The sequence below is a fragment of the Anastrepha obliqua genome, chromosome 1, assembly GCF_027943255.1.
Source record: "Anastrepha obliqua isolate idAnaObli1 chromosome 1, idAnaObli1_1.0, whole genome shotgun sequence".
In the NCBI taxonomy this organism is placed as follows: domain Eukaryota; kingdom Metazoa; phylum Arthropoda; class Insecta; order Diptera; family Tephritidae; genus Anastrepha; species Anastrepha obliqua.
This window is the reverse complement of record NC_072892.1, coordinates 104,362,187-104,385,324: the sequence shown is the minus strand read 5'-3', so window position 1 is coordinate 104,385,324 and position 23,138 is coordinate 104,362,187. Positions and strand designations below refer to the sequence as shown.

General features: G+C 38.0%; 3 protein-coding genes across 3 annotated transcripts; 1 reads left to right on the top strand and 2 right to left on the bottom strand.

Annotated features, from left to right (window-relative positions):
* Positions 1-7,960: 7,960 nt before the first annotated feature.
* LOC129253492 (3-oxoacyl-[acyl-carrier-protein] synthase, mitochondrial) lies at positions 7,961-9,812 on the bottom strand. Its single transcript, XM_054891890.1, has one exon. It carries the CDS (start codon positions 9,570-9,572, stop codon positions 8,214-8,216), a length of 1,359 nt encoding a protein of 452 aa, XP_054747865.1. The 5' UTR covers positions 9,573-9,812; the 3' UTR covers positions 7,961-8,213.
* A 1,123-nt stretch (positions 9,813-10,935) lies between these two features.
* Positions 10,936-13,790, top strand: LOC129253491 (uncharacterized). The gene is made up of 3 exons (XM_054891889.1): positions 10,936-11,152; positions 11,216-12,057; positions 12,164-13,790. Exons 1-3 carry the CDS (start codon positions 11,064-11,066, stop codon positions 13,399-13,401), a joined length of 2,169 nt encoding a protein of 722 aa, XP_054747864.1. The 5' UTR covers positions 10,936-11,063; the 3' UTR covers positions 13,402-13,790.
* A 4,504-nt stretch (positions 13,791-18,294) lies between these two features.
* Positions 18,295-22,528, bottom strand: LOC129253489 (oxysterol-binding protein 1). Its single transcript, XM_054891888.1, has 3 exons — positions 22,370-22,528; positions 20,400-22,104; positions 18,295-19,627 (listed from the first exon to the last, which is right to left on the bottom strand). Exons 2-3 carry the CDS (start codon positions 22,038-22,040, stop codon positions 18,878-18,880), a joined length of 2,391 nt encoding a protein of 796 aa, XP_054747863.1. The 5' UTR covers positions 22,041-22,104; positions 22,370-22,528; the 3' UTR covers positions 18,295-18,877.
* Positions 22,529-23,138: the final 610 nt, after the last annotated feature.

Here is a 23,138-nt window from a genome sequence, read left to right as displayed (position 1 = left end):
TTCAATGGACAGCGTTGGATCTTCCAGCAAGATTCCGCTCCACTCCACATGGCCTGTCGAATACCTCAAAGAAATTTGGAGAGTCTCAAACAATCTTTGGTTCGAGCAGCGACGTCAATATCCATGGAACCGTGCGTGCTGCAGTAGCTGAATGGCCGAATCGTTTACAGGCTTGTGTAAAAGCAAATGTTGACCATTTCGAATAAAAATTTAAAATTTTTTTCTTTAATATAATATTTACATGAAAAAACTAACTTCATTAAAAAAAGTATTATCATTTGATATCTATAACGGACTTAACTTGTGACAGAACTTATGGCAGGACTAAGTATAAAGCAACATAAAAGTATTTGATAATAAAAACTTTAGCAGTAGATTGTTCAAAAAATAATTCCATTAACTCTAATTGTTGAATATTTTTTTTATATACTTTTCCAACCACTTCGTCAAGTAGAAAAAAACTACATACTTTAAGTTTTTAATTGACACATTGAGACATAGCGCAGTGAATGAAGATCCAGCTAGGCCAACGCATTTAAATGCTCCGACTCTGAAAGTATCCGATGCGGTACCGACGGGTGGTAGCAGAAGAAGAGGAAGACCTCTTTTGCCTTGGAAAGATCTGGTTGAGAAAGACTTGGCTCCACTAGGTGTGTTCAACTGGCGCCGATTAGAGAAAGAAACGGTTGGTGCGCTTTGTTAAATTTGGCCAAAATCGCTTAACCGGTTATCGCGCCAATCAAGAAGAATACCCGAGGATGAAGATAAAACATAAGAAAGTTTACATTTTCGTGCCTTTTTTCATTTTGGATAGCGTTTTAACATTATACACGACTAAACTACTTTTACTTCTATTTTTCACGAGTTACTCTAGGCTCAGCGAAGATACTTGAAACTTTTTCTTCATCAAAAGTGTGATATAGCGGGTGAAATATTGTGCCACAAAAATATTTGTCATAAAATTATAAGTCTCGTATTGGACCAAAGATGAAAATTCAATGTAAACGGCAGAAATAAGTAAAAACGCAAAATGTATTTAAAGGTTAATTTCATTAGACAAATTAGAGGTTTAAATGTTTTCCGTTGCTTTTACACTTTTCTGCTTTCGGTTTCATATAAACATTATACATCTAAAATATAAGGTTCACCTAGTTTCCTACTCCGATTTAACATAAGAATGTAAAAAAGGGAGCAAACTTTGACCCTCCCTAAAATCAAATTGAGACGTAAACTTTCAAATCTCCGTAGTTTTTTTTTTTGAAATTGAAAAACTGAAGAGGATGACATGGACGACATTTGGTTTCAACAGGACGGTGCAATTTGTCACACTGCCAAAGTTACACTCGAACTTTTGGCTACCGTTTTTGAATTCCGATATCAATTGGCCGCCTCGGAGCTGTGATTTAAGCCCGTTGGACTATTTTTTGTAGGGAGCCGTTAAGAACAAATGCTATGCGAACCATCCAGAGACGATTGATGCTTTAAAACACGAAATCGAAGTTGCCATTCATGAAATTGGAGCCCAAACAATCGAAAATGTGCTTAAAAATTGGGTTGATCGAATGGCCTACTGTAAAGCCAGTCGTGGCAGTCATTTGAACGATATTATTTTTCATTCATAAATGACAATGTTCCATCTTCAAAATAAAAAAAAAGATTGATAAAATTTTGATTAGTTTTTTTTTTATAGCCGATTCAAAAAGCAAATTTTACATGGCCCACCCTATAGTTAAAACTATTATCACATTGGTTGTTGTGTTCTCTGCATTCTAACGAGCTGTCATTTCATCTGTACATGAGGCATTGAAAAATTCGAAAACGAGTATGCCACGGACCTCAACTGGCATATTTGCATCACAGTTTAATTAATTTGAAAAACAGCAGGTTTTAACTGGCTTCCTTTAGCGTAGGGCCTAGGCAAAATAAACATCAACAGTTTTATTTTTCGACCCCAAAAACCACATACATACATTTTTTTTTTTCGAAAAATGCTAACAAATCATTTATCGGGGATTAATGGCCCTTATTATGAGCAACATTCGATCTTCGACTGTAGTCGAAAGTGCTGATCGAACGAATTTTCATTTGGTATTATGGTGCTCATTCGTTGAAGAATAGGACTATTGTGATTGACTATTCTTTGCTAACAACAATTTTAAAAGTTAAAAAAAGTATTTTTTGTGAAAATGAGTACAACGGAGTTGTGGTTCGACGATTCATCGGTCGATGAAAGATTAGTGGAACTAGCTAGATGTAGAAAACAGCTGAGGGGCGCATCCAACCCCCTTGAAATGGCTTCCACTGAGTAAGTTTAGTATTTTCAAAATGTGTTGACGTACTTAATATTACAGAAATTTCCTTACAGTTTTTTAAAGAACTTTAGATTATCTAAAGAGGCGTTTATGAACCTACTGTCCAGTACAGAAAACCAGTTGCAGCAGTGCACCCGAACCAAATCCATTCCAAATATTTTAAAGCTAGACACAGTTCTGCGATTTTGTGCTCAGGGATCGTACCAATTGAGTATGGGTAATGAAGGTATGCTAGGACTTGCTCAACCCATTGTGTGCGATGATGCTGAAGATATTGAAGTGGAGTCAAATAACGGAGAAGTAGAAAACATAAGAAATGAAATTTTGAGAATATTATAGAAAAATCTAAAAAGTATTAAATAGAAACCTTTACGCCACAGCTTCTGTTTTATTTTCGTTATTCAATTATTCGTCATTCGAACTGTATTTCAGTTCCTCTACGTATTTCAGCCCATACCTGCCAAGGGAAAATAAAAATGTATTTCTATAAACATCACACAAAAAAAAACCATTATTAAGCTTAAACCATTTTGCTGCCGTTCTCACTGGTGGTCCCAAGCAATTCAGCTCCGTTGTAAATTCCTCCCATTTTTTTGCTGCTTGAACTTTGGTGCAAATCCCTTTTGCGAATTGTGGATTCGCCTTTCTAATTGTTGTTTGGTACTCACGACTTTCGACCTGCATAAAATTAACAAAATTAGTACATATTTATTACATGGTTACTATAAAACCATAAATAATCGCAAACAACTTACATTTTAACAAGTTTTCCCACAATACGTTACACAATCGAAAGCAAAATTGCATTCGACTCTAAATTCGGTATACAACGAAAATTTCGACAGCACCGCTCATAATACCAAATTGACATTCGATTTTCGATCTTCGACAACCAACGAATATCGAAGATCGAATCTAACTCATAATGGGGGCCAATAATTAAAATTCAAAATAAGGAGGTTCGAAATATATTTAAAGCTAAATACACACCAGGCAACCGTTGAAGCAACGGTTGCAGCAACGTGTTGCCTTTGCTTAAGAAACACGTTGCAACCGTTGCTTCAATCTCAGTATTGTGTATAACTGTGGTGCAGGAAAGGTACAAGTGGAAGATACGTAAAATTAAATTTTTTAAATGATCGACGAAATGCGTAAAATTACTTCTCTTATTATAATTGACTAACTTTTGTACGAAAATGAGGAAGAAGAGATGCAACAAAAGAAGAGATAAAAAATCTGGTCCAAAAATTGGCTTTTAAAAAAATCGAATTTTCGAACGAGAGGCTGCTGAAAGAACTGAAGGAAAATGAGCCAGCGGACTATAAAAATTACATGAGGATGGACGAAGCCCTGTTTAGAAAATTGTTGGACTTCGTAAAGGCCAAAATAACGAAACAAGATACCATAATGAGAGAGGCAATATCAGCAGAAATTAGACTGGCAATAACTTTGCGCTATCTTGCAACAGGAAACGCTTTTGCGGACTTGAAATTTTTATCAATTTTATTGTATTCATTTTTTAATTGTTCGTATGCTTTTTTTCTAAAATTTTTATTTTTATATTTTTCACTACTTATATCCCACAGCTCTCTCAAATTTTTATATTCGTTAATAAAATTAACATAATTTTCATTATTTTCAATTGCAATTTTTTCCTTTTTCACTTTATTTTACTCCGCACGAACCTTCTTCTTTGCTTGTGTTCAACGAACTGAACGAGTAAAAGCAGTAAACAATGATACACACGAAGCAACGGTTGCAGCAACCTATCCCAAAAATCAAATTTATTTGATATTTCAGGCAACGGTTGCAGCAACACGAAAACCATTTGGCAACACAGCTACACACGAGGCAACGGTTGCTTCAACATGGCCGAGTTGCTGCAACGGTTGCCTGGTGTGTATTTAGCTTAAGAGTTGTGCTGCTATAGACATTTTATTTTTTATTCAGATTTGCTAGCAGAATGCTACAGTCATCGAAACAAATTCGGTTATATTTTGAGGAACAAATCGATCCGTCCTAATATACATATATGGCATAAAAATTATTGATTAATAAACTGTCAATTTTCAGATTGTGAACAAAGGTTGAGTTAATTAATATATATAACTGGCACTTACACCCTTAATTTGGTGTTTGGCCGAGCTCTATCTCCAATTTGTGGTGTGCGTCTAGATGTTCTTCCACAAGTGGAGGGACCCATTGTGAAAATATTTTTAAAGGTGTGCACGGCTCTGAGCGAATTTGGAGGCTTCCGGGCGAACGTCACTTGGGATGTGTTTACAAAAAAAACTGATACACGAAAAACAAACAACCAATTGACACATCATTGCCGTCTGAACAACGACTGATTGGACGAGTGTGTGAAATGATAGTGCAAATTTCGGCTGGCGATAAGATTGTGCTAGTGATATTCGAAAATAAATCACTCGTTTTGTTTCATTGCTATCTGAATAACTACGTATTGGATGAGTGTGTGATTGCATTTGAAATCATCGTGCAGAGTTCGGCTGCCGAATAACCCAAAAGACGTGGCAAAGGATGATAGATTACTAGGCTTGACTAATAACTATGGAGAAAAACAAAATTGTGAGGGGAACTTCGGACTCGCCTGCCGAACTCTGCACGATCATTTCACACATATTCACACACTTGTCCAATCAGTAGTTGTTCAGACGGCAACGAAACGACATTGTGTTAATTTTTTTCGTATATCACTTACACATTACTGTTTCTAAACACACCGATTCGTTAGCCCAACGGCCGATTCTATCAAATTCGGTGAGAGCCGGATAACTGTCTGGAAAACATGGTGAAACGATGGTGTGGCCAATATTAGACCGTTACCCAGCTCTCAGCGCATTTGACATTTGACATCGTCTGAAGATTTCGGCTGGCAAGATTGTGTTAGTGGTATATGAAAAAAAAATTTAACACAGTCCTCGCTTATGTTAATTCGTTGCTGTCTGAACAACGACTGATTGGACGAGTGTGTGAATGCTTGTGAGATGATCGTGCAGAGTTCAGCTGCCTAATCTCCCAAGTGATGTGGCAGCCAAAGTTCCCCTTACAAGCTCTTTTTCACCGTAGCTAAATAGCAAACCTGGTAATCTATCATTCTTGATAACAATGTGAAAAGGGTGAAAACTTTGACCATGCCTAAAACAAATTCAGACATAAATTTTCCCATCACAGATGGTGTGCATTTTCCCGCCTTTAAAACGACTTTGCTGTGAGTGGGCTTATTACGATAACCTGGCAGCGATAGTTTTCCTAAGCATGGAAATTGACCGATAGCTATTAATCTCGAAAGAACAAGGTTGGGAGATGCTTAATAACAGAATACTGAGTTTTATCGATTCTAGAAGTTTAACTATAGACATGGTAAAGTGGAGCTCTGATATGAATACCTGAACTTTTAGCGGCCAAGAGTTCGAGAGGGATGGTTGACGAATTCTTGAGCTACATCACATGGGTATAGAAGGTTGTCAAGGATTGAGTTGAATAAGTTAATTGGGAAATTGCAGGATAAGCCAGAGAGATTTTTTATATCAGCCCAAATTTTATTGGAAGTTAAGTTTGGTAGCCTTGATTTTCCGACAAAGTGAACATTAATTGTTTGTATGGAATTAGCGTAGTGGTGGACCGATTGCCTTTGAAGTTGTGCCATCCTTGTTGCTTGACTTATCTTAGGGTTATTAGTTTAATTCAGGACATAATAATGGATTCATTGCCGAATACTTTGTGAATATAGAATTTGTTTTGTGGATATTTTATGATATTTGGAATTTCATTCGCAAGTAAGTTCGGATTTAATCCAGCCCATCCAGTCTGTTTTGATTTTCATTATGGAGTGAAGGGAATATTGGGGCAGAATTTGCATAAGGATAAGACAGTGATCATTACCATGAAGTTCATTTACGAGTATAAGGGCACACGATGCTTCTTGCCGATAGAAAAAAAGTAATGAGTAAGGTGGGTATGAGTAGAGGGAGATCCGTCGTTGATCACGATGCAGTTGTAAGTGAGATCAACAATGTATCTCCAACTAATGCGGCCATATTTTCGTTGTAGATGTGATATGCCGATAAATATAAGAAATGATGCATGCTAATATAGGCAGTTTACTGCACATTCCTCAAGGCTGGAATTAAATATCTATAATGGAGGACAAAGTCATTTTAAGCAGACTTCTTTAAATTTTTGAAATCGTACCCTAATACTTTTGCATACCGAGAACGGAAGAATCTAGTAGGCCTTACTCACATTTTTAAGTGCTCTACACTGGCAACACCTTCCTCCTCGGCGGCCCCTTCGGCAGGCAATGGCAAGCCTCCGAGTGTATTTCTGCTATGAAAAAGCTCCTCATAAAAATATCTGCCGTTCGGAGTCGGCTTGAATCTGTAGGTCCCTCCATTCGTGGAACAACATAAAGACGCACACCACAAATAGGAGGAGGAGCTCGGCCAAACACCCAAAAAGGGTGTACGCGCCAATTATATATATAACAAAATTTGTTGGAGATGGGAAAGTTATGCAGGTATTATGAAGCTCCACGCGTACCATATCTTCCGTCTGTTGAACGTGAATTGATTCCAGATTCTGGAGCGATTGAAACCATGAAAAAATGAAGGGGTGAGGTTCAGCGCACTAGACACGGCTAGTTTTCCGGGGCAGCAGCCCTTGCTCGGAAAAAACCCGAGTCAATACGGTACGCAGAATCGGGTGCCACTAAATACACGGCGAACCTCTTTACCACCAGGACAAAGGTGGTTCGTATTGGAAAAAAATTTCACACTTGTCAGAATACTGCCATCAGTATAGCTAGTAAGATGCTCAGCAAGCAATTCCCGAACGGTTGCTATCGCGGGAATCACCCATGCAGGCACTTGCTAGAGACTGAGCCACCTGCCGGGCGAGTCAGGAGTCATCTCTTCGACTACACTGACGAAATCCAGGTTCAAATACGACTATAACTACTGGCTCAGACACTTGACAAACAAGCATTAAACGACATTCATCGGGAGTCTCTCTCTCCAATGACGTCATTCCAGTTCCTGTAACGGTTGTATGTAACAGCATAAAGGAATCGAGATAGATATTGATGTATATATTACAAATTGAAAATGATCAGAATGATGGGAGCAGTCGATTTAGCCACATCTGTCCGTCCATCCGTCCACGCGCACGATAATTCGAGCAAAAATTTATTTTATTACGGGGGTGAAATGGCGGCTACCACTTAATAAAACTCATCCAAACTTGGTACACGTATTATTCCCCAACTTATTTAGATTCGCCATAATCATTATTGAGATCGGGAGAAAACACACCCAGAGACTAGACTAAATTTCCGTCCATCCGTCTGATATTCCATGCTATAACTCTCATTATCTAGGATCATTATCGCGGGTAAATAAAGCTCGGTCCGGAATGTCTAATTGAGTGGTTGTTGTTGTATGTCTTCATAAAGTGTTCCCCATTAGATTTTGTGAAATACGGCTGAAATAAGTCATGGGCCGAATTTAAGTCTGAATCGTTCCGGTAATGTAAATCCAACTGTAGAGGGAACAGTTAACTGTGTGATCGAAGACTAACAATGTATAATCCATGATATAGGTACATATGTAAATATGCTATAATAAAAATATTATGTAAATAGTTAAATTTCTTTATTCATTCTTTTAAACGCTGGTCTTTTTTAATCAATGCTTCCAACCGTTCATTCTTATATAAAATATAAAATTTCTATACCACATTGACATTTTCTACTTACATATGTATGTATATATTCATCGTAGGCAATTTATGTATGTAGATAACTAGAAAATAATTATTGCTTTGCAAAAGCACGCCCAAGTTATAACAAAATATCGAAATGCAACACTCTACTCATGGAATTTATTCACAATAATTGGCAATGCAAAGTGAAGCGTTTGTGCCACCAAACCCGAAGGAATTCTTTAACGCAATTCTTGGCGCCTTTGCATCATTGCACCATGGTTCTGATTTATTTTGTACTATGGATACATTAATGTTCTCATCTAAGTGCTCAATATTAATAGATGGAGGAAGTTGGTTTTCCGCACAGGCTTGCACCACAAAAACTGCTTCCAAGTTACCCGACGCACCCAACAAATGCCCATGAGCACCTTTCGTCGAGGATACACGTACACGTGATGCATGTTCGCCGAAGACGCGTTCTATAGCATGCGCTTCAATGCGATCACCTGTTGGTGTTGATGTCGCATGAGCATTTACATAGGTAATGTCTGTTGGTAGCACTCTTGCATCAGCTATTGCACGTTGCATTGCTAACGTGGCACCAGTGCCATCCTCACTGGGTGAAGTTATATGATAGGCATCACCCGATAATCCGTAACCTAGAAGTTCTGCCAATATGGGTGCGCCACGTTTACGTGCATGCTCCAGCTCTTCGAGTACCAGTACTGCCGCACCTTCGCCCATGACAAAACCGTCACGCTGTTTATCGAAAGGACGTGATGAAGTCAATGGTGTATCGTTATGTATTGTGCTAAGTGCACGCAGTCGGCAAAACCCAGCAATTGAGAGTGGATCAATGCATGATTCGCCACTGCCAGCCAGCATTGCGTCTGCGTCCCCATTACGTATGAAACGTAAGGCATCACCAATGGCATGTGCACCTGTAGCGCATGCTGTTGATACTGAGTGATTAGGACCGCGTAACCCATATCGCATACTTATATGGCCACATGCCATATTGGGTAGCAAACGAGGAACAAAAAATGGACTTACACGATTGTATCCTCGCTGTAGTTGTTGCCAAGCGCCATACACTTCCGTTAAGTCAAACATACCCATACCAACGCATACACCAAATCGTTCCCGTTCTTCAGTTGTTAACTCACTTGGCTGTAATTTGGCATTTGAGAGTGCTTCCTCCGCTGCTATAATGGACAGCTGTGTGGCTGCGCTCATGATCTTCAAATCACTTTTGGTAAAATGCTTTTCGATTGGTAGTTGATCCCGGGCAACTTGCGCTGCTACTTGGCATGGCAGTCCTTTATATTGATCATTTAACTTTGAAATAGCTGACTCCCCAGCTAAGAGACGTAACCAAGCTTCCGATACATTATTCGCTAAAGGGGAAACTGCGCCGATGCCAGTTATGACAACTCTTCGCCTAGATAATTCACTGTTGGCTGTAGAGAAATAACGAAGTTTGCTACCAAACGTTATGTTGAATATACTCCTGGCAGCAAAAGCTGTTATAGCCATATTTGTTTCAGTAGCACGTTTCAGCGACTGTATATTTTGGTTGTATTGGAATCGTTATCTCATAATATCAAAAAACATTACTATCAAACAGCTGTTTATGACTCTTAGGACCGAAACAGAATTGCAGCGGATAATGGATAACGGGTGATCATCAGCTGATTTACTTCCGTCGGGAAAATTCTCGGGTAAACTTTTTTCATAGTGACCAACTCTTGCTTTAAGCACTATATTTAGTGATTTTTGAGAACTTAAACGCCAAAAAAATGGCTTAGAGCCAAGAAGGTTGAAAATATGAAATAATTTGGAATGTTTAAAGCGGAACCAAGACTGAATTTTCAAAAATTAATAAATCTAATTGCACTATAAGGTGTTCAAATTAAGACGTATACACAGCATATCTGAAATTATTTGGAAACGTTTCAAATTTCACAATTCAGCTATTGTCATAATCAAATGCAGAAGTTGAAAGCGTTTTTAGAGTCTTTTTGTGTGTAAATCCAGAGTAAGCACTTCTACAAAATTCAAAATAAGAACTAAAGTAGATTTAATGGCCATAAATTGAAAATGATGAGAAAATCGAATATGAAAATAATTTGTGGTTCAATGTAAATTTTCAATGTATAGGGACTAGTTTTTTACCGAATCATTATAAACGGTTTTTTTTTTGTTTTATTGAATTATATGATGCATTATATGCGTTGAGTCCAATTTAGTATTATTTTTTTTTATTTTGTAAATACTGCCTTTTTTGCAAAAAAAAAAAAAATTCTTTGATTTGGAAAGGAAATAGTGCTTTTAGTGTGATAGAAAGCAGACACGTGAAACAGGGAGCAGTAGTAGAGCAAAAACAAGAGCAATGTATGTTGTACTTGTTTTTGATCCCAAGCATTGAGAGTTCAGAGTAGGCTAGGTTGAAGCGGTTGTCCACTGTGGGACACAGTCAGGCTCAAAACCCATTGTGATGCCGCGTGCGGAACTTGTTCCTATCTCTCCTAAAACTAGTGTGTCTTTTCAAAAATTTGATAAAATCCTTGATTTCGCCAGAACTAAGATCTTCGCATTTATTAAGGATTGTCTACCTAAAATGTTCAGTCTAGACGGAGAGTTCAGTTCTTAAATAAAATTTGATATCAACAGTTTTTTCAAAAACAATAACAATGCATTCACACTCTTTTACTAATGCGTTCACAATTCTCTCATGCCATATGTCACATTCTTCTTTATTTTGACTGCTCATACGTATTTGTAATTGCTTTCAGAGCATTCTGTCCACCCAAGGTTAATGCGCCTTTGGTAGAATGCTATCTTTTCTAAATTTTGGTGCTTTGTGAAATTCAAAAGTGGCAGCACTGTTGTCAGCTGCTGTACTTTTGTCCTTTGACATTTCAGTGGTGATTGTGTAAACGCCTTTCTTGTAAATTTCAACTTGTATTATTTCGATTTTTTTTTAAAAGATCCCAGAATTAGCGACTTTAGCTGCAATAATTGAATATGTACACAGTTTTACATAGATTTCGGCTAATAAGCGTAGCAAAGCAAAGTCAATATATCACTCATCGAAATGCCGGTTACATAGTCTTGTGAGCTAACTTCTGTTTAGATTTTAGGAGCTCTTTTCACGTGTTTGTTCTAATTTAATGCAGAGTACCTGAAATCGGAGAGGATACGCACTCATCTGATGAAATATTGAAGCCAGATGGACTACCAGCATTTAATGATATTACAATTGAAAACTGTCTGGGCGCTATTGGGCAACAGGCAGGCTTGATGGAGAAAACTGTGAAGAATATTGAAAATGAAATCGTAGCTCAGAACGGTCCTGTATGTACTCTACAAAACATTTTCACAGAATTGGATAAAGTGGCTGGACCTCTTGATACGACGTGGGGCATTGCTAAAGCTCTCTATCTGGGCAATAGTACCCTCATACCCACTAAGTCGTATTTGAATATCCACGAGCGCGCACGAATTGCACGAGCTTCCAAATATAACAGCAAAATATTATATGATGAACTTGCGCAACAAATGGAAAATGCTAAAAGTGACGAGGCTCCGTTGTTGCATCGCTTTGTATTGGAGGGCAAATTGAATGGCCTAACACAGTCGGCAGATAAACGCGAGGACCTCAAAACCGTTCTCGTGCAATTGGGCAAAGAACGTGCCAGTTTCAAAAATAAAGTAAACATGGCTGTGCACACGTTTAGACATGCCATTAAAGATTATAATCTAGTTCGCGATTTTCCTGCCAGTCTTTTGGAGGCAATGGCTACTGATTCAACTTCACCAACTCAGGGGCCATGGAAAATAACATTGCAGCCACAAATTGTTGAAGGATTCCTAAAATACTGCCCAGACCGAGTACAGCGCTGGAATGTGTGGCAAGCAAATGTTCGTAAAGCGTCTGGACAACAGGAGCGCAGTCTAGAGAACAGTACACATTTGGAGGGTATCAGATCTCTGCGGAAACGTCAAGCTAATATATTGGGTTCGTAATATTTTCAAATATACCTTTCGAAACATACCAAAATAAATTACTATAAGATAGAAGATATTTAGATTTAAAAGTTTTATCTAACATTTATTTTTTGTAGGTTTCCCTAACTATGCGACAATGTCAATGCAAACCAAAATGGTTAAAAGTGTCGACAATCTAAAACAGATCTTTGCGAGTCTTTTGAAGTTTGCAGGACCTGCACAGTCAAGTGAAATTGAACAGTTGCAAAATTTTGCAACCAATAGTGGATTTCAACACAACTTGGATTTGTACGATGTCGCTTATTGGCAACGAAAACAATTACATGCCATACATCAGTTGCACGAAGAAAAGCTGCGCGAGTATTTTCCTTTGCCAAACGTATTTGCAGGTCTCATAAAACTGAGCGAAAATCTGTTTAATATCCGTATAGTAGAACGGTTAAATGTAGAGGTTTGGCAACCGGGTGTAAAGTATTATGACGTATTCGATAATGATGCCGGTGTAGCACCAGTTGGTGGCTTTTATATTGATTGCTACTCTAAGGAGAATAAGTTTGGCAAAAACAATGGGTGGATGGTGAGCATACGAAATCGCAATCCAGCTGCCCAGCTAACACCCTTATGCGCTCTAATTTTTAATTTTACGGAACCGACCCAAGGTGCACCATATCTACTGAATTTTGATGATTTAAACATGGTCTTCAAAACCTTTGGCTCAGCTTTACAACATTTACTTACTAAAGCTCCGTACACTGACTTGGCGGGCCTTTCTAATATCGAATGGGATGCTTCACAAGTGGCGGGCAATGTGATGAGCAATTTTCTTGATAACACAGTGATACTAAAGAAACTTTCCAAGCACTACGCAAGCAATGAGGTCTTATCTGAAGATACATTGCAAAAAGTACATCTGTTAAAAACGAGTTTGGCAGGGCATAATTTGTGTAAAGAGCTTTACTTGGCAGATTTAGACATTGAATTGCATCAATCCGAAGCATTTTGGCTTGATGTGGTTAAAAAGTTGTGGCCCGTGTATCATTGTATGCCGCTGGATAAAAAGGATGCACACCCTTGTTCGATGACGGAAATTTTCTCCGGCGACTGGGCTGCAGCGCAATTTAGTTATCTCTATTCGAAAGTGTTGGCCGCTGATATTAGTGCCGAATTTGAAGGGAAAACCGGAGATGAATTGACAACGACGGGAAAACGCTTTAAGGAAACTTTCCTAGCTTTGGGTGGTTCCGTACCAACGGCTGAGGTATTTCGCCGTTTTCGAGGACGAGATCCTTCAGTGGAGGCGCTACTTAAGTCTTTAAACATACTAATTAAAACACAGACAACTGGCGAATTGTAGATGATCTTTTATGCAGAATGATAAATGTATTTTGCTCACTGTCGCTTTTTTATTTATATTTTTGTGAATCTAGCGTTGTCTGAACAATAATAATGATTCTCTTTATTTATAGTTACATACATACATATGTACAAGTCGTAAAAAATATGTTACTTATAATGCGACTAGTTGTAGGGTACACGAATACAAGCGATTTGATGTGTGTTGCGTGAAAGCATCTACATTTTTGCTTGATTGCAAAGCAAAAAAAACCACCTGCTGCATTCTGCAATTGATTGCACTTTATCATGCTAACAAAACAAATGCAGAATAATAATATCGAAAACAAATTTGTGTTTGAGTACACTGTGATGCGAAGATAATAAAATAACTTCTAGTAAGCCACTTTATTATTATTTGATTTTTTTAAGGATAATATAAAATCGGAGTAGATGAGGAATTATATGCATCCTATATATTATATGGTTATTATAGTTGAAACTGATTATTAAAAAAAGATTTCATGGCTTAAAATCTGCAACAAAAGCTGTTACCCAACAAGGCAGTAGAGGGTGAGCAATTCAGAGGTATCGGATTTTAAATTAAAATAAAACAACGAAAACTCAAATTGATTGGGCAATCTTTATTATTTTTGTGTAGAACCATTCATGGTATTCATTTTTTAAAGATAATCCCTTTCAAATGTTGGCCGCAACGGCCCAGTAATTCGACCATCCGTTAATACTAATTTCGAATGACTCGCTGAAGGACTTCGGTCGGTATCTCGTGTATAACTTTACGCATCTAAGCTTCCAATGCCTCAATCGAAGCTGGTTCATCCACAAAGCATTTAGACTTTACATTCCCTCACTAATAAAAGTCCAAATGTGTGATATGACACGATGTTCATGGTCAATCCACTGGTCCGAGACGAGAGATAAATTGCTCACCAAAACAACGACGCAGTAAATCCATTGTTTTACGGGATCTATGGCGAGTAGCGCCGTCTGGTTAGAACCAAATGTTGTAGAGATCGCGGGTGCGACAGCGTTCGCCATTCACTCTTCATTACCTTTGAAGAAATATACCGATGATTCCTCCAGCCCATAAGCTCCATCAAACGGTTGTTTTTAATGGATGTAATGGCTGTTTTTGAATGGCTTTGTACGGTACGGTACACTAGACAGAGCAAGTTTACTGGGGCGGCAGCCCATTGTCGGGAAAAACCCGAGTTATTCCGGTAACGTAGAACCGGCTGCTATGGGGATCGCAGGAATGGCGTTGCTGTTGTTGTTGTTGTTGTAGCAGCATAAACATTCCCCATACTTACATACATACGGGGAATGCTGCTGGAGTGACAGTCCTTGGCCGGATATAAATCCGGGTCGTTTCGGTAACGTAGAACCGACTGTCGTGGAAACGGGAATGGCGTTGTCTTACTCTTTAGCCCAAATACGGCAATCACAGAGCATCGATTTTCGTAATATAATTGCACGATTTGTAAACGTTGTTGAAGCGTAAATCTTTTGACGATGAAATGTAAATGAATACTGAGAAAAATTATGTATTTAGTTTCACAGTAGTCACGAGTGATCTGTCAAAAAAACCCTAATAGAAAAAGTACTTCCTATCTGATTACCCTTTAAAAGGGTAATCATCCATTCTTTGTAATCCGTCATGGTAACCCGGGGCCTGGAGGAATGGTATTGCCTTTCGAGGGGAAAACATTTCAACGGTATTATAATTTCCAAGATATTTTTTTCCTCTATAATGTTACTCATAAAAAAAATATATATCTTCGTTTTGAATATATAAAAATCTTTATTTGCTTGTAAAGAAAAAAAAAAAACTGACCATGTCAAAAATCTTCCGAAAATTAGTAGCACGAATTATGGTTATATCAAAAGCAGTTGCCTTTTTCGTCATCAACGCCATAAAAAGAAGTATTAGTGACGAGAATCGGAAAAATTGTGTATTTAAGTGAATTGAAAATTAGATGAACTCTTCTCAGGGCTATGGCTTTTGAAAATGATTTCAACGATATTTATACATTTAGATGCGTGCAATTATTTTGAGTTAAAAAATTTGGAATTGCACGTATGGGGAATGCTTATGCGGGTATAACAACAATAACTGCTGCCGCCAATATTCTCATTGCTTGTGAGTTTGTTTGATTCCGAAAAATAACAGTCAGCCCGAATCAAATTTTTCCACAATTTTGCTTTAAAAACTAAATATTTGAATGGGATAAGGTTAAGGACATTAACCCAGTGTCAGTGGCTACCTTGACTGGATCAACGTTAAATAATAATGTCGGTAGTGGCATTCACTCAGAAGTGCTGCAGTTGAATCTGAGCTTACGGCTACATGACAATCAAGCTGTCATTAAATCTTTCTCCAAAGTAGCAATTACTAATGTAGAGCTATTCTGAATGGCCTGGCTAAGCGATATGGCACGACTGTTGTCGGGGTCACAGAGACATTCCTGGAAATTGCATCGCGGATGAGCTAGCTGGGAGAGGTACTAATCTTAAAACAAACAACTCTGCCCCGTATGTGGACACCCCTTTATTCTGAATCAGGCTAGCCTACATCGGACAGCCCTGACTATGCTTCAGCACTTAGCATGTGTGTGCATAACGGGAGTGATTTGCACCTGTCCTACAACTACGATGGAGGATGCGCTCGAGTTGACACCGCTTCATACAGGTATTCAGCAGCATTTAATATGACTAGGAATGTTTTTGGCAAAGGAAAACTGAAGGTTTTAAAAAAGATGTCTAATGGTAGGTTAAAAGGGAGGAGTGTCCATCTTGAAGTTTTTCCACAAATGGGGGGACCTACAGCTTTATGCTGTCTCCGAACGCCTATGAAACTTGGTACACATATTACTCTTTTCTGAAGGCAATTGGTATTGGAAATGGGCATAATCGGTCAATAATCACGCCTACCTGCCATGTGGCGATAATTTTCAAAAAAGAAGCGTTACATATCTAAATATTATGGAAATCGAATATATTGCGGCAATTCTAGATAGGTAAGAGTTCAACCTGTTACCGTATCCAGAACCCTATTGGGCCAAAGTTACGTCTTTGTTGGACACCAATGACGGCATTTCGAAGTCGGGAGTTTAGGAACGTGGTAAGTAACTCCCGATGAATCTCGTTTAGTGTTTGTCTGTATACTGTTGGGTCCAGTAGTTGTAATTATGTTTTGTGATGGATCTCGTCAGAGTAGTTGAAGAGATGCCTCCTGACGTGCTTAGGAGGTGGCTTAGGTTCTAGTAAGTGTCTGCAGGGGTGATAACTTCGGTAGCACGCAAGGAGAAACTGCTTGCTGAGAATTAAATTGTGCTCCTTGTCAAGGGGCATTGATGCCACATTGTGTAGGTGTTGCAGGGGTAGTCCCGTAGCTGTCCTGATTGCAGTATTTTGACATGTCTGTAGCCTTATCCACTGCGAATCACTTGCGTCAGGCGACTAGAGAAGCGCAACATAATTCAGATCCGTTCAGCCAATTGCTTTAAATGTCGCCAAGTACTGCCGGTAAGCGATTTGGGGACTTTTTTGCGATTTTGTACCCTTGTAGCAATTGCGTTAGTGTTCGCAAACTATCAAAGTTGACGCCCAAAATTTTGAGATTGTGATGCTTAATCACTTGTGCTTGCTATTGGCTTATTATTCCCAAACGTCTTCATATATTTTTGATGTTCAACGCTGTCGGAAAACATACTGTATTTGTTGGCTATTGCAAATGTTTAGGTTATGTTCTGTTTAGTGTGTTTCCATGTAATTTTAGATAGTTCTCCCTAATCGCAAAGACCCATTTCTAATTTCTACTTTAGGAACGTGTCGCTGCGAAACCAACAAATTTTCCTACATGGTACATACGCACTCACATACATACATATGTACCTATATACAGCCTTCGATAAATGACAGCAAAATATTTCGACCAGTTTTGAATTTTCATTATTTTTGTATAAAAGTTTACTTCTCACTTCTAATTCGCAAATTTTATACAAAAATTGATCATAGCTAATAGAATTAGCTATTATATCATAGCTAATTGAATTTTATAATATACAAAAATAATGAACATTTAAAAAACAAAAAATAGTCCAAACTAGACAATGAACCACAATTTTATACAAAAACAATAGTCACAAAAAAATAGGGGAAATAGTCAAAAGTGGTCAAGCGTTGTTGTGCTACCATTTTGTCGCGAGGTGTATACATATATGCATGATTTATTACGGATTAGCATTGAACTTTGTTATCGGATTACTAATAGTAGCGAACTGGAAGTGTTCAAATGATCAGTCATAAAAAGTAATAGCAGTAATAAGTCCGCAGCTGAAAATTAATCACAAGGCGTAGAGTGGCCTGTGGTTACACATACAAAATTGTACTTTAGTAATTGTCGTTCTTCGACGATTTCAATCGCAACGCTTGGCAAAATTTGTAATAACATAGTATCAGAACAGATGTGTTTCTCCACTTGCAAATACGTTGTAAATATTTGTAGGTGTACGTTTATTTAACCATGAATTTTTATTTTTATATATTTTTTTTATTTCAATAATACTATAATATAATAATTTTAGTAATAATAAATGTTTCTGATTTAACATGTAACATATGCATTTCCAAGCTTGTATTTGCATTTATTTACATTAAAAGAAGGAAAAGGAAAACATTTACAATACAAACTAGGCAATATGTAATAATACGGGTGGGAAGTAAAGTAGAGTAGTGTTTACGGAGAGTTGGCATTTTTATTAAGAAAAATACATACAATATATACATTCATATATTGCTGCGCATACATAGATATACATATATATATGTACATACTAAGTATGTAAGTTTGGACTTGTATTTATGACGGCGTATTGTTCGCTGCCGACAGCAATCTAGAGCAATATATTGCAAAACGCCAGCAGCTATTCGCAGATATTTGCTAAAACTAGCAAACAGCGAGATTATTGTTTATTGTAGGGAATTGTGTAAACTTTCGAATTGCAAACGTGCATACACACACATAATATCTTTGTGTTTCTTTACAATTTTGTGTCCTCTTTGCCAATATTTTTAGGCGCATTGTTAATAATAACCCATACGAAAATGCTTAAAGTTCTTTGTAAGAAATTTAATATTTTTGTTTTAATTAAGTAGTTTTTATATTTTCATATTTTTTTCACAAATTTATTTCATGTGAAAGGACAATAATTTCACTGTTTTAGGATTATTTGTAGTATAATTCCTCTTTTCTATTTTATCTTTTTTATGTAAGTGTGTTCGTGTGAGTGCATTTTCGTCTTTTTATATTGTTCTACGTGTTTTTGTGGAAATATTTTGTTTCGTTTCGCTATACTTTTGTTGTAATTATATTTTAACTTAACTTTCGCAATTAAACTTTTAGTTTTTGAATTATTTGATGTTGGTTTGTTGGTTTGTTTTTTCGGTTTTGCTTTTGGGAAAAACATCAATTACGTTTAGAATATGTCAGGACATTTAGACCAGTCTTGGTCTCGCTTGTGCTGCCAATAGGTTTCGTTGAAAACATGCACCAAATTATCGCTGCCTTCTTCCTTTTCGCGTCTAAACCAAATCGGTTCATAAGGCGGATATGGACGACCTCCAATCGCTGCGGTTTCGGCTTCAGCCTCACGCTCTCGTCGCTTTCTGCGTTGTTTCTCCTCTAGACGCAGTTTCTCACGATTACTCTCATCCCAACGGCCCTCTTCCATCAAACGCTGATCGGGCCGCAGACGAGAGTCCGTAGGTGCTACACCTTCTTCTGGTTCATTTAATTGAGCTGCCAATGTAGTAAAATTATAGTATCTTTCACTATCTGATGGCAGCTCTCGGCGCGTCCAGACTGTTTTGTAGCCATTGGTTTGGTAGACTGGACTGTCAACTGAACCTGAAGTGGAAAGCACCGGCGCAATTTCGATGGAAGAATCCCAAGTGCCGCGAAGCACCCATTTCACTTCTTTATTACGGTTCATGATCACACCCTTAACGCGACGCTGTTGTTCGCGTGAAAAGTATGAATAGGCGATGTACTTGAGGTGGCATACAAGCCCCGAAGCCGTATTGAGTCCTCTGATTTCCATGTCACCATGTTGGTCGACCCACAACTTCCCCACGATAATATTATTTACAGTCGTCGTCACTTTACGCCATGTATACTTATGACCAGTTGCGGGGAAATTTACGAATGCGCTCCCCAGGGGAATAACCTGAAAGTGGCGGAAAGTTCAGTTCAATTTAGCGGATTTTTATTAATAATTAATTAAACTTTCGACCAAAGGTCACAAATAAATATGCGGAGCAAGTAACATATGTACGTCAATAGATTGAGTTTACCCTGCAGTAAATTGAACCATAGCAATTTACTTCGGAACTAGCCTATTTTAGAATGGAACCTGTTCGCGCTTAATTAAATCCATTAGAACTCTACTTCTAGGAACAATGTTGTTGTTCTAACATGATAAAATCTATTTTAAAAAATTTTACGAAAATTTTCAGGCTGACATTCTGACATCCTTGGCCGTAGCAGTATAGATTAAATTTTTAATTGTTTATTTACGATTTCCTACGGACTTCACCGGATACAACACATGATATTGGTCGTAAGAAGCTCATTGATTTTTCCCATCTAGCCATACATGAATTATAACTAGTACGAAACTAGCAAAAAGCGATGGATTTCCCTGCAGGGATACTATTGGCCGTATATGTGCACACAAAATCAGACCCGAGAACGGTTAAATCAACAAATATTGAGAATTTTAAATGAATTGAAAAAAAGCATGAACACGCCGAAAGTCAATTGCGTGTTATAAGTTACAACGATATTTAATTGAGGCAATTTTGCAATCTATATATACATAAAATATGCATTTATGCACGAGTATGCAATGTATTACGGTTTGTTTTACTACAGGCAAGATTCTATAGTAGTGTAAAATGTCATTTTATTATGCACGATATAGTATATATTTATCTTACCTGCAAATATTTGCCACGAAATTTGCTCGTCATGGTGAATTCCTGCCAGCAGGTCCACTCGTGGCCCTCACAATGTAAAGCAGCCATGGGCGGATGATGCGAAACCTGCTCGGCCAACACACGCCATCCAAGATCATCCATTCGATCGCACTCATACGTCTCACCTAAAAGTGGATTAAAAGGTTTGCCGGTGCGATTTGCTGTTGTTGCATAGCTGGTAATAGTGAATGCTGCTACGTATGCTAACTGTTCACATTCGTCAGTGCAGCGTGCAGCTATATCCAACAAGTTTGCATATTCGTAATCTTCTGTAAGTCGTTGCAACATTGATAATGGTTCATTGAAATTAACTGGCATTGGAATTTTTGACAATTCTTTGCCTATGCAATTTTTCATTATGGACCATAGATTGAGCGGATAGTTTGGTTTATCTGGCACACGTGTACGCCGTTGCCTAGTTTTTTTAGAAACTTCATTGCTCTTTTGAATTTGTTGATTTTCATTTTGGCGGCTTGAACTACTTAGCTCAAAAGATGTGTTATTGTTTTTGCTAATTACAACCACTTGCTGAGGCTCGGTTTCTGTAAGTTTTTGCTCTTCATTTTCTGATGAACTGCTATGGTGGGCTTGTTCTTCTGAGTTAGAGCGCGTTTTTTGCAGTTTCATAATAAATGAACCATCCTCGACATCATTTTTATGATTGCTAATATTCGAAGCTAATGTCATTACAAATTCGCAAGCTTCTTTCGGCGAGTTTTCTCCAAATATTCCGTTGTTCTCTTCCGCGTCAAAAAATTCGTTTTCATCATCTGATGTAACTGCATTCAGCGATGCAGAACCTTCGTTCGCTATTGTCAACGGTTTATTTTGTTGCGCGGCTGTGTGTGCGGCTTGCTCGAGCCGAGTTTGCTGTTTGGCTAACATCTCTACCATTTCTTCCAGCCGTTGTCGTTGCTCTCGTTCGTGTTCAACCATTTTTGACCATTTGTGGCCTTGCGACTCAGCACTGCGCAGGTAATCGTTGCATGCATTAATCATTGCATTGCATGTAATGCGAAAGAGCGTAGCCCGCTCATTCACAATCTTTGTGCGACTAGCCAGTGATTCTTCGTCGTTCGCTTCTAGCTCGCTGAGCGCTCTCTGCAAGGCAACTCCATGTTTAGTGATTAAATCATAACAGGTGCGCAAGCTTTCCAAACGCCCAGTGAGTTCGGCCATCACTGTGTTGATTTCTTGGCTGGGTACAACATGGGCTGTCTGAACTTCCTCCTCTTCTTCGGTTTCCATAGTGCGTATGGCCTTAGCCTTGGCCAGCTCCAGTGCCGTCACCCAAGACTGTCGCTCTACCTCATTAGCTGCTTTTATGTGAAAGGTTTGTGTACCGCCATTCGAGATAACAAATGTGCACGAATCAACTGTGTGTATGAGAGCACCATGAAGCGATATAGTTCCGCGACATGTATGATTCATTTCGGCTTGACTTCGATAATAGCTCAAAACACCTCTAGACAGAACAAACCATCGACGTTGATAACCTTTAATATAATTTGTCCACTTCATAAGCCAACCCTTAATTTCGGGGTCCTTACTGACCGTGGTACTCCGTTCGGGAGTAGGTTTATTCAGAACTATGTCCGACATTGTTAAGGTTGTCGTTTCCCTTGCCCCTTCGACCGATCCGGCTACACCTTGCACCTTTAGTTTCCTTTTGCACACCGCAAATTTTTAATTGAACAAATACCGTTGACACCGTCAAAACCCCACCACCACCACCACCACCGACACCGCCAGCAACAAAACACAAATCACACAAATCAATGTGTAAAGTTCGCCACACAATCAAACGTACACGCAGTGCAATATATGAAAATCAAGAAAAGTAGAAAGATAGGAACAAGAAATTAGCACAGTATTACAGCCACGTACTATAGAACTTTATCGCTCTTTTTACACAATGAATTCAAATTTACCCCGTTTCCCTTGTTATTTTGATAACTTGATTATTGCATTGGAACTTCACGGCACAAGTTTTTACGCTTCAGAATTGCAAAAAATGTCCAATTTTTCAACGCGAAAATTGAAAAATCCCACTACAGTCACAGATGAAAACGAGAATTTGACACAAGGTGACGTCGTTTGGTGGGGGGCCAGTGATGCCAATAACATAATGCACGTCTGTGTTGCCAGCGCTATATTTACGGGCCGAATTTGCATAGGAATCAAAATAAGTTGTATCTTATCTTTATTTGCTAAAGATATATTTTAATATAGACTTGTAGTTAATCCACGAGGTATAAAAAGTTGGAAAGCAAATTAAATATTAAAAGACGGTTAAATAATTTAAATTTACTAAGATTAACAAGGTTATGTATATTGTCGGGAAAAACTGAGTAATTTCTGTACATAAAAAAATTGTTATTAATAAAAAAATAACAAAAAATAATAATAACTACATATAATCTTAAAATGTATATTAAAGGTTATGTCATTGAGTGATTTGGCTATTTAATGCTGAACATCCTCTTCAAGTATTATTCAAATCGAGTGACGGAACAATTTCATTTCAGCCATGCTTTTGGAAATATTTTTCTGTTTGATATGTTAAATTTTGATATCCAATAAGATGTGATGGAGCAATGACTATGTAACTTAATATTTTCCAATTATTAATCCTTAGCGTAATAGAGCAGCTGCAATCAAGTATGTATCATATTTCTTACCTCAATGAATTGGAACAGA